General features: G+C 43.9%; 1 protein-coding gene across 3 annotated transcripts in view; it reads right to left on the minus strand.

The window, feature by feature from the left end:
- Positions 1-12,071, minus strand: part of LOC142560656 (KICSTOR complex protein SZT2-like) — a 276,101-nt gene that overhangs the window by 220,219 nt on the left and 43,811 nt on the right. For all 3 annotated transcript variants that reach the window (XM_075672892.1, XM_075672893.1, XM_075672891.1), the window contains exons 18-21: positions 9,641-9,925; positions 8,799-8,877; positions 2,674-2,771; positions 1,903-2,065 (exon numbers count right to left, since the gene is read on the minus strand). In XM_075672892.1, the coding sequence (XP_075529007.1) occupies positions 1,903-2,065; positions 2,674-2,771; positions 8,799-8,877; positions 9,641-9,925 (625 nt within the window). The remainder of the gene's footprint in view (positions 1-1,902; positions 2,066-2,673; positions 2,772-8,798; positions 8,878-9,640; positions 9,926-12,071) is intronic.

Here is a 12,071-nt window from a genome sequence, read left to right on the forward strand (position 1 = left end):
AGACTCCCCCTTTCCATTCTCTGTATGCTTTAATGACCCCTTATATTAAGTCTTTGTATAAGCACATCGGTCAAAAGGGGGAGATAGGAGGGGTTCTTCGGCACTCTGGGAATGCTAGTGGGGTTCCCCCAAGGCCGGCAAGGTTGAGAAGCCTTGGTTTAAATGGATGATGGAAAAGTGCACTGAGTGTAGCGAAATGGGTGCTCGCTCCCAATTAACTGTCCACCACCACAACTCGAACTCGCGTCCCTGTAAAATCTGCACATGGGAGCAGGACATGGTTATCAATGGGCTGCCATGTAACATTTGCACTTGGTAATACAACTAATAAATGGAAAATGAGACATCCACCTGTTCGTAGCAATTGCAACAAAGGAAACCCATACAAGTTCCTTGAAAGAAAAGCCTCACAGTTGAAGAAAAATTCTTCCTGGTCCGGGACTCGAACCCGAGACCGCTGCCTTTCCGGGGCAGCCATTCTACCATCTGAGCTAACCAGGCGGCTAGCAGGTGGCAGGGCGAAGTCGAATTTGTCAACAACTCGAAGCAAAGGCAAGAATTTGACGTAATAATACTGAGGAGACCCGCAAGGTGGAGAGAAGTAATTAATTAATGGAAAATCAGCCATCCACTTGTTCGTAGCAATTGCAACAAAGGAAACCCATACGGGTTCGTCGAAAGAAAAGCCTCACAGTTGAAGTGTAAAATTCGTCCTGGTCAGGGACTCAAACCTGGGACGACCACCTTTCTGGGGCAGCCCTGCCACTTGATAATACAGTTGAACCCATGTCTAACGATCCCAGATATAACAATCTATCACTTCTAACGACCCCATTTCACAACAGTTAAGATTTTCCAATTTGGCCTATTGAAACTGCATCCAGATATAAAGAACATTGAAGAACGCGAAGTTTTGAAGCATGGAAGCGCGACCAAACTGGGCGCACAACGTGCTGTTGCCACGCAAAAATGCAAAGAGTCGGCGGGTACAGTTTGTGCTGTTGCTGATAACAGTTCCGAACGGCGGTTACAAAAAAATGTCCCTTCTCAGCATGCATGGTCGATGCTGCAGGCGTAGCGGAAAGATCTTAGCATAATGACCGCATACCACAGCAGTTTCTGCTTCCAGTAAACTATAATGCTTTGCCATAGTATTCAATATCCAATGATATCCTGCTGCGAGCATAATATATCACAAGCTCTGGAGGGAAAAATGCTGGCGGTTGCAGTTGTAGTTTCGAAATGGCAGGTGATCAGAACCAACCGGGCACCATTTTGAAGAGGCTACAACACTGCATTTTGCCCTTTAGATGACGTTTTTAATCTAAACTTGCAGTTAGGTGTGGAAAAATGCCAGGAACAAAAAAAAAATGAAGGCACTAAAAATTCTGTTTTCGGACTAAAGTAGTATCAAATTGCCAAGTGCTGATTCCAGCTACAGTGTCGTTAATTTTTGGGTGATTTGAAGGGCAAGTTCAAATATAACCAACTGATACAAAGACCACTTTTCTCAGAAATATCGAGTTAGTTATGAACGAGTTTGGCTGTATGTGCAAGGTTCTGGGCACCCCACAGACCGCGAGGGTGGTGGTGTCCTTGCATATATTTCGGAGACCACAACAGTCAATAATGTAGCAGGCAAAAGCGATGGTGTACGCATCGCAATGAAGATCTTGAGAGAAGTGCCTTCTGCAACAGCCTGCCGCTGTCACGGCCAATTGTTTAACCAGAGAAACTGCTAAAGCCTGCCAAATCTTTCGTTGTTGTTGTACTCGTTTCTAACACCTGAGTATGTGCCAGCTCGCCCAACAACGCACTTTGCCAAGTCAAGAAAGGACACGCACTACTTTCGTGCCCCCTGCCCATGAGAATGCCAAGAACAGAAGCCCAAGGGTCACTCACAGCTTTCGGGATCTCGGTGTACTGCTTGCCGTCCAGGTAGGAGCTGGAGAAAGGGCAGTTCACCACGACGCCACACTGTGGTTCCACCCAGCACTCGCTGACCAGCTGCAGCTCGCCGTCTGCCTCGGCCGTCTCCATCTCATTGTCCTCGTCATCTGACAGGCTGCGCACAGTGCATCCACTTCAGAAGCAAGCCTCACCGTCCTGATGGCATGACACCAGCAATATGGCAGAGGCACAATGACAGCTTGGCGACAGTGAAAATTAGGGTGGCACGATAATGGTAAAGGTATGACGACAATGGCAGTATGGCAGCACAATGAAAATCATGGTGGCACGATGAAGGCACGATTTAAACAGCAGCATGTATGGCAACGTAATGAGAATGGCACGAGTATGATGAAGTCACAATGACAATGGCACTATAGCACCACAATGACAGCGACGATAGTGGCGGAATAACAGTGATGATGGCACTGTATGGCAATGACACAATATAGTAACAGCGACAACAATGATGTCTTGGCAATGATGAAAGTGTGACGAAATCGAGGCCCAACCACGACACGACGACAATGACGACGACAACAGCAGCACTAAAGCTGGGTCACGTAATGCTCATGCAAATACAGGATGAGCTCAGATGAAAACGGAGCCAATAACCGACACCACTAGACAAGCGATGTTTTATTACTGCTTACAGCATTTTTTTGCCCTTCTTTCCAGCCTTACCTGAAAGGTAAATGCAAAGTTGCCAGTAAGTGCACTCACCTCTCCCGGATAGTAGTGTTCGAGTGAGGAGGAAACAGCATGTACTGCACCACGCATGGAAGCAAAGAGGCTTCTGAGGAGTCGGTTGTCACCGTATTCTGAGAGAGAAGAAAATATATGTGGCAATAAAAATGCAGCTCCCCCTTTTGTTCTTCATTGTATATTAACTGAAAATGAGAAGCACCATGAATCATAAGCAATGGACATTATGGTTGGTAAGCCATATGGCTGGTGAGCCATAAAGGTGTCAGGACCAATGAAAAGTAAATAAGAGAATAAGACACACAAGCAGATGAAACATAAGACCTACCTGCCAACTTGTGAACATTAAAGTTCGTAAAATCTGGCAGATACGACACTAAGAAAAGGGACAATTGGGGGTGTAGCACACATTTTTTTTTATAGATCCACACATTTTTTTAGAGATACGTATGCATTTTATTAATGATGATTTACCTTTAGATGCAGCACATAAGCAGCAGCAATGACTGACAATCACAATGTTTTTAAATCACAGTGACTTTACCAACAAATTTGCCATTGCCGATTCTGCCTGATTCAGAAACTTAGCTGTATAAGCTAGCTTGAAGCAAGCATCCACCCCTCTTGCATCCTTTTACCTACAAAAGACTTTAGATGTAAAGCTTGGGACTGACGATGCAAAACTTTTTCGAAAAAAAAGTTTCGTAAATATTGATGCAATATTTACCTGTTACAATTGCTTCGTGTTGTGCCATTCAGTGAAGCATATAAAGTAAATGTTGCTCAGGCAGTTAATGCAGTAATACGTTTTAATAATCTGCTACCCATCACAATATTTAATTTTCCGGCACGAAACACAAGGGCAGCTACTAACAACTGTATTAACTTACCACCATGTCACAATGTATATGGACAGAGACTGATGAAGTTCAATGGTGCTATATTATGGAACGCACTCCCACACAGTGTAAGGACTACCCAAAACATTGTACAGTGCTTGAAAAACTTCTTTCATGAATGCTGACAGGGTCTTTTTATTTGTATACCCTGTTGTCATAACGTAGCCTTTTGTTCATCCTACATTTTCCCTGTAAAAATGCTTTAATAATGTGTGTTCAGTTGTCTCATACAATAAGTACTTATGTCTATTTTGTTATTGGACCCCAAATCAGCCACCAAGGCTATGGGTCCAAGCAGTATTGTGTATTGCGTGTATGCAATGAATCAAATAAAGAAAAAAAATCACAAAACAAGCCGAAATCGTAACCACACAGTGTAAAGACTAGCCAAAACATTGCACAGTGCTTAAAAAAACTTCTTTCATGAATGCTGACAGGGTCTTTCTATTTGTATCCCCTGTTGTCATAACATAATCCTTTGTTCATCCTACATTTTCTCTGTAAAAATGCTTTAATAATGTGTGCTTAAATTGTCTCGTACAATAAGTATACTGTTCTTTTTACGTATATTTTGTTATTGAACCCTGAACTAGCCACCAAGGCTATGGGTCCGAACAGTATTGTGTATTGCGTGTATGCAATGAATCAAATAACAAAAAAATTATAAAATTGCAATACAAGTCGAAATTCGTAAACTTTAGAAAGAATTTAGTGGAGTCGGCAGGTAGGCTTACATGGAAAGATAGATTTCATAACTGCAATTACCAGCATCACACTAACAATTTGGAGCATTTCTGAAACATGTTAGCAGCTTTTTACCGACCTGTTACAGAAAAAAAAATTACTGATTAGAATCACAACGATTTCTTTCAATAATGGGATTGATTACAATGAACAATAACTGCCCCACAAAAGTTTTTGAGCAATTATTAAAATGCAATCAATTCCTTTTGCATTACTCTCCTCCAAACTTTTATCACAAGCACAGCAAATAGAATAATCTAGCCTAGCTCTTTCAGTGCATCCTCTACACTCTTGTAATGTTACTTTCAGTTCCAATTGCTTTGCATAATTTTCGTCGATCATCTCCCCTCATTTTCTTCTAACAACACCTGCAGCAACACTGAAAACTCTCTCAATATGCGTGCTGGAGAGACGGCTGATGTTGTAAAATGCAAACACCTTGTGCACAAGATTGTGCTCACTGAATAGCTCAATGCTCATGTCTGGGCCCTCTAAGAAGCACAGTGCTTGCTGGTTTCCAAGATTCAGAGAAGGCGCACTTGGTAGGACCAATGAAAAGCTGAAAAAATTGTCCGCAAGCAATTTCCTGCCATCAATGTTCGATGTGGCCCTGGCTATCAAAACACAGAAGCGCCGGTTCAGTTCGTCTACAATGGTCCGGTGTGGCCTTAAGATGAGTAAACAAATATCGAGCACAGGGTTTTACCTGTCTGAACATGTGCATTTGAGAGGCTGCTGTGGGGCATGCAGGTGAACATTCTACTGCCTTTCCCACCAAATTCAAGAGCTTAAAGCTGCATCGCCAGTTACAGTTTGTCTCGTTAATCAATTAATTTATATCCTGTAAGTGGTTACCAGAAAGAGCAATTGAATTACGGTAAGCATGACTGAGTTTGGAAATTAATTTATCAATTACAAAAACTACCAGAACATTTAATTCATAAAAATCAATTAATTACATGTAATTTGTTACCTGCATGATTGCTTTTTATTAATTTAGAGGACACCTTTTAATGTGTGCTCTAAGCAAGCCTAACTCGTAATCACACAAATCTGCATTAGAGTAGCATCAGTAACATCTTGGGTAAAGGGAAAAAAAACACAAGGTCGAGAGATGGAGACTCAGTGTGCGGATGAATGTTTACTCTGTATACACCGTATTATTGAACGAATGACCTTCACCAAAAATGCAACAACTAAAGCGGTAAAGTGGTCGCGGGGATCATGCACAAAACTTTTCCTCAGGTGTAACTTCGCGGCAATACACACAATGCTCTACCATGGTAATGGCGACTACGCCTCTTGCAGTTCCCCGCGGCTGCCCATTTTGACACATAGCCCAACAAAATTACGCCCCGACAAAAAATTTAGGGCAAGTGAGCCACATATTTTCACCAGAAAAGGCATTGTTAAAGAGCGAAAAGTGCAAATGGCTGCATTTCTAACCTGCCATTCCAGACAAGCATGGTAGGTAGCACCGACACGCGGGTGGTTGGAGAAACGCTTGGCCATAGTTTGCGCTTGTCTTGTCGCCATTTTTGTTTGAGCAGTCACAGGCAGATGTGACCAACTGGTTGCTCAGTCATCATGAGCTGTGTTTGATGGCAGTCTATTACTGCACAACAAAAGCTGGAAATTGTCAGCGTTGCTGAATAAGTTGGAAATCGAGAAGCGGGTAGGAGATAGGCTTCAAGCTGTGCACTGCAACTGTACATCATTCTGAGGCCCCAATACTTGCGCCTACCCTGAACTGGAAACAAAGCTCACAAAGTCTGAAGAAAAAAAGTCGGGGCCATGTGGTATCGACTGCGATAAACAAACTGAAGCTTGGCAGCTCGCTCGACAGCAAGGCCTACCACATGAGTTCTGTGAGAGCCACGGATGGGTTCACCGTTTTGTTAAGTGGTATGGCCTTTCCATCAGGCAGTGGACTTTTTCCCAACGCTGCCAGTTGCCTATGAGGAGAAGCTTCCGAGTTTTCAGCGCTATGTAATTGCTTTGCAAAAGCAACATGATTACTTGTTTTCACCAAACAGGAAATGCTGATCAGGCATCTGTGTGTTTTGAGATGCTGTTGGATACGACAATAAAGAAGAACTGCTGCGGTACTGCAAGTATGCTGACTGATGGATACACAAAGTTGCACTGCACCATGTCGTTGTATGCCCTCACCAATGGCACGAAATTGCGGCTTTACCGTGATCCTCAAGCACAAAAAAAACTCTCCCAAACATTTCGTTACTCGCCAGTGCAGCAGTTCATGGGGAGGAGAAGTGGATGGACAGTAAGTTGGTTGCTGATTGGATCAAAAGAGCATGGGAGAAGAAGGCCGGTGTGATGCTTGCATGCAGGTCTATTCTCGTCATGGACTACTTTCAGGGCCACACCACTGGGGATGCGAAAACTAATCTTTCAGACAATGGCACAAACCTTGTGGTCATAGCGGGCGGAATTACTTCATTGCTGCAGCCACTTGACATTTGTTTAAACAAACCTTTTAAGGTACATGTAAAGTGATATTATTAGGGGTGTGTGAATACCTCCCTCTCCATGACCATTTGCCATCTGCGCAGATGTCTGCACCCGAGTGGTCAGCGTATTAGTCACATGACACCTTTGCACACGCCGTGAAAGTCTAAAGCTCGTCTTGTGAGGGATTGTCCGAAGGTATATAAAAAAAAGAAGGCTGATGTGTGCCTACAGACAGTACTGGGAACGAGAGGCTGTCATACAGTGTGTCACAAATACGGTGGCCGCGAACAACGTTGGTGCTATGTTGTACACTTGCTTTCATTGGAGAGGCAGTCAGCTTTCGGAGTATCGTGTGGCTGCTGCAAATAGATCCGAGTTGATTCGACACCAAACCGTAACTTTAGCCACTGACGCCCAACAAAGCAGCGCCGGTTAGGCCTATAATGGCCTGATTGACGGCTGTTGAAGTGGGGTTCGGGTCTGCATGCCTGTGTACTAAGGTGGTCTGCGTACTAAGTTGGTCTGTCTTTTAAAATTTGCAAGTGGACAGAAAGCTCCAAACAAGTGACTATGTATGAATATGAATATACCGTATTTACTCGCATAATGATTGCACTTTATTGTCAGAAAAATTTACGCAAAATCAGAGATGCGATCATTACGCGGGTTAAATTTCCCGCGAAAAGAACAAAAAATTTTTTCGGCCCGCATTTGCTGTGGGACACCAAAACAAAGATGGCGGCCGGCGGAGCAAGCCAAATACGACGAACACGATTTTTATTCTTCTCGTGAGTACATTACGCGCATTGAAACAGTTTCTTCCGTGTCATTACTGAATAATTTCATTAATATCGGCAAGTTTGCGGCAATACCGTAGCCATGTTCACTTTGAGGGGACAGAAACAGATGGGCGCGCTTAGCTGCCAGTGACATAGAAACACGTGGCTGGCATGCTGCGGAAACTGCAGCATCTGTCTTCACTACTATCCTAATACGGCACATTTCCGCTAAGGGTGGGTGAATATCTTAGCTGTGTTACAAGCGTCGGAGTATGAATAGGGTACACGTTTAACATATCAGTGTAAATGTGGCTACTATCGTTGCCGCTCGCGATTTGTTGCGTGCCCACGAGTACAGATGAGAAGAATCGAAAGGTGCCTTTTTTGTTGTTGTTGACCACAACCATTACACATAACAGCCTACACATAATAAAGGCAAGTTTTGTTGTAGCTTTTTTTAGTCATGGAAGTGCGGAAAGTGATGTAAGCAATGAAATGAGGCATCTACTTAAGAATGTTTGGTGTGTGCAGACCGCTTGGTTTGTCTTGAAGAGTAGTTCGTGTAGCATTCGACAGATGGTAAGCACGATCATTATTAGCTAGACTTGGCACACGACATATCGCTGCGGCAAGTTCGGGGTGCGATCATTACACGGGAAATAAAAAGAATCTAATTTTGACAACAAAATTTAGAGGTGCGATCATTACGTGAGTGCGAGCATTATGCGAGTAAATACGGTAATTTTGTGTGTGTGTGTGTGCTTGCAAATGTGTTGTGTCGATTTTGTGTAGTAGCTTGGGTGCAGCTTTACATAGTTAAACGTGCAGGCCTATAGGTGAGGACACATTTTTCTTTTTATGCCGTGCTGCAAGTGGGGGTGCAGGTTATGTGCAGGGGCAAGTTGTACACATGAAATAGGTCGTCACAAAAGCTCATCTAGCCCAGTTGCCTTCAAGAAGCACATGAGCATTTTGGTGGGCGCATGCCCAAGGTCTACCGCAAAGGTCCCAGAACCTTCGCTTCCGAGAATGGATGCAAAGTAGATATTTCAGTGTTTTCTCAAAAGATTCGCAAAGAAGCTTGCACTTGGAGGTAAAATTATTTAACCAGGTTTTCATTATAGTTCTAGAACTATTGCTTAAATCCATTTCCATCACACTAGCTTCACACAAGGCAGCAAGTCACATCACCATGCAAGTCACAAAAGGTAGCAAAGCATGGAAAATAAGAACGATGGTGAAGGCTCACCTTCATTTCAATCTCTAGGGCCATGTTCAAAATGCCTGAGCTTGAGTGGGCAAAATGAAAGCCTTCTTCAAGGCGCATCCTGCACAGAGAACACAAAGCAAGAAAAATATGCTTATCGGCTGCAAACATTGAAATGAGGCAGTAGTTTGCTTTTTCGAGGCAGCACAAAGCGAAGTACACTTTCTCTAGCCTGCCCGCAAATAAACAAAGATTTGCATTACAGAATCACTGGACTATTCATTCAGTTTTCAGTTTCAGTTTCAGTTTATAAATGCAATTGAAATTTTGTACAGAAGAACACATTTCAAATGATTTAGGCAATCTATCTTGACAGTTTGCTTAAATGCATAGTTTGTTTGTTATCTTCATACTTTTTTTATGCCAGTGTTAGGTCTAAACATACATATTTGAAACTGGCATCCTAAAGCAGGAAACCTTCACTGTACATTCGTGTAGGGAAACCGTTATATGCAGGTACATACTTTACGTGAACATAGTGCCACCTATTGTATTACCCTTTGGTTCCAAAGGCAATTTCTAATGTCATCCCTTGAAATTTTACCTGCGTGGTGAATTACTTCAACTAATCTTCTGTATCATTCAACTGAATGACTTCAACTGAGTTGCCACATTTTGGTATTTTCTTAGAAGCTTTGCAGAGAAGTTTGCATTTGCAGGTAAAATATTTGAACCCGTTTTCAGTATAGAGCACGAGTTAGGATCAGTGCTTGTAAAGCGCTTTTTGTTCTCATACTTGTCTCTACCGCTCTGTTAATTGCATTGCACTGTTGTACCCAAATGGCTCAGTTTCTTTAATCAATTGTCCCTCCCCCCTCACTCACTTGGCCAGCGTTTTGAGGATACGGGTGATGGCGTGCAGGGGAAGGGGCACACTGGGGAGCCGCTGCACAGTCCAGATCCACCGCCGGTGATGAAGATACCGGCTCAGCTGGCCCGTCGGGTCCACCACAGTAGTGATGCCGTTTCCCTTGCGTGCCGCTGAGCCACTGCCACTGCTGCTAGAATGCCGGTGCAGATGCGGAGTGGTGTGCAGGAGCGGGTGCGCCAGTGTCACGTCCATAAGCGCCACAACGGGGCTAAGAATGTCCTTCGGAATTTTCTCGTGCCTTTGTAGAAACCAGAGAAAGGGCAACGGCCATTTCAGCAAATTGCGTGGCTCGCTCAAGTCCTCTGTTGGATGTGTGCTTGACTTTCACACATCAGCGAAGCTAGAACCTCAATAATGCTTCCTATGTTTGCGTACTCACAAGTACGACACAACGCCACAGGGACAAGTAAAAACACCATTGGTTGTGTTGGCGGCGACATAGAGGTGTGCCTGCCAGTGGCTGTACTCTTTGATGAGGCCACTGCCACACATTTGTACATTTCCAGTGCTCATCCGAACCTACCAGGCATTTCTGCACCTGCAATGAAGCTGGAATAATTGGCTGGCCTGCTTCTGGAATAATTGGCTGGCCTGCTTCACTACTTTCCAAAAAAGCATGCAGAAGATCTGCAATGCAGCATGACATCATTCACACCGTAAGTCGAGGCAATGCCCCTACACAACAAATAAGGATCATGGCAAGCATTTTAAATACTGGGGCTATAATCGACAAAACCACAATACGATTATGAGGTCGTAGTGAGGGACCCCACATTAATCCTTATTACGTGGGGTTCCTTAACGTGCACCTAAATCTAAGTACATAAAAATATTTTCATTTCACTGCCACTGAAATGCGGCCGCCGCGACTGGGATGGAACCTGTGACCTCGAGCTTAGCAGCACAACGCCACAGCCACTGGGATACTGTGGCAGGTCCTGGCATGCATTAAACGGTAGACCTGCAACAAGTCACTACAGTTTAAGCAGTCCGCGAATACAGTAGAACCCCGCTGATTTGTTCCTCATTTATATGTTTTCCCGGGTACAACATCGCTAAAGCCCAGCCCTGGCAAAAGGCTAATAGACACCTATGTATTAGAATTCTCTTACATACATCGTCATTTCCACAAAGTTTCCGCGGTGGTTTGGCTTTTGTTCTGCGAGTGGTTTCGGTTTCTTGCGCTCGCAAAACTGATGGCTATCTCATTACTAATCGCTCAAAGGTTGGCCGTCTGTTTCTTGCTCGTTTAGTGCTCACAGGGGTGAGCATAGGAAGGACGCCGGCATGCATGCGTTTCCTTTTCTTTTTTGGGGGAGACTCGCGATACCTAATTGCCTCTGGTTGGCGATAAGATGAATATTACCGAAAGTTTGTCATACGTCTCACTTTTTGACGGGCACACAATTACATGGTTTTCTTGGGTGTGCTCACTTACGCAGTTCAATTAGGCTATGGACGCAAATATTAGTGTAAGAGCAGGAACATTTGAGACTTGTGAAATGTTCTCATGTGCGCATATTCTAAGCCTTGAACTATAACAATGCATCAAATTTTTAATTCTAAGTTTACTGCCTTTTTTTACTGTTGTTATTCACAAATAAAGAGTACATATATACCAACGGAAAATATTTTTTTCTCACATTACGATCACCCTAGAAAAATGAAGGTAAATTTTTTTCGAAATAGGTCCCTCATAAGAATTGGAATCTGCATTAAAAAAAATCGACCCTGGGCGGTAGCATATGGCTAAAGAAATCGACCCTGAAAGGAGTAATTCGAAATTTCGGACAACTTGAAGTAGCCACCACGATCCGTCCAGCAATGTATTGAAAGCAATACGCAATGCGTCCCGCTAATTCACCTAGAAATCTGCATCACCACCAATAACTCAAACTCTGTGCCATCGTGGATTGAGAGAGTGCTAGTGCGCAGGAGCACATTGGCGATGCTGGCATCACCACGCTGGCCGTGCAGCTTTGCTATTTCTGAGCTTCCGGCGCAGACAACTAGTGGTTTAACTTTATCTGCGTTGCTTTATTTATTTTTTTGTCGCTAGGTGGTGCGCCATACGTTAAGCAATCAAAGCAGTTCCCTCTGTGTAGGCTGCGGCTCTAAGAGGATTTCATTTAGCCGCGGCTGAGCTTCTTAGGGCGGACGATTGCAATGAGAGTTCCGTTCACACATCCCACAACTTCGAGAATCTTGCCGCGGTCAAGGAAGCGTTCCTGACTGCGGCTTTCTCCTGCGGTGTGGAGAGAAATTTCACACCCCTTTTTCTTTTCCCTCAACTGCAATAACCCTAGCAACGGTGGCAATAATGCGACTGACTGACGGTTGCGACAGCCCAATAGCTGCTACATTCCAGATGCACTGCTGAAAAC

The sequence above is a fragment of the Dermacentor variabilis genome, chromosome 10 (assembly GCF_050947875.1).
Source record: "Dermacentor variabilis isolate Ectoservices chromosome 10, ASM5094787v1, whole genome shotgun sequence".
Lineage (NCBI taxonomy): Eukaryota > Metazoa > Arthropoda > Arachnida > Ixodida > Ixodidae > Dermacentor > Dermacentor variabilis.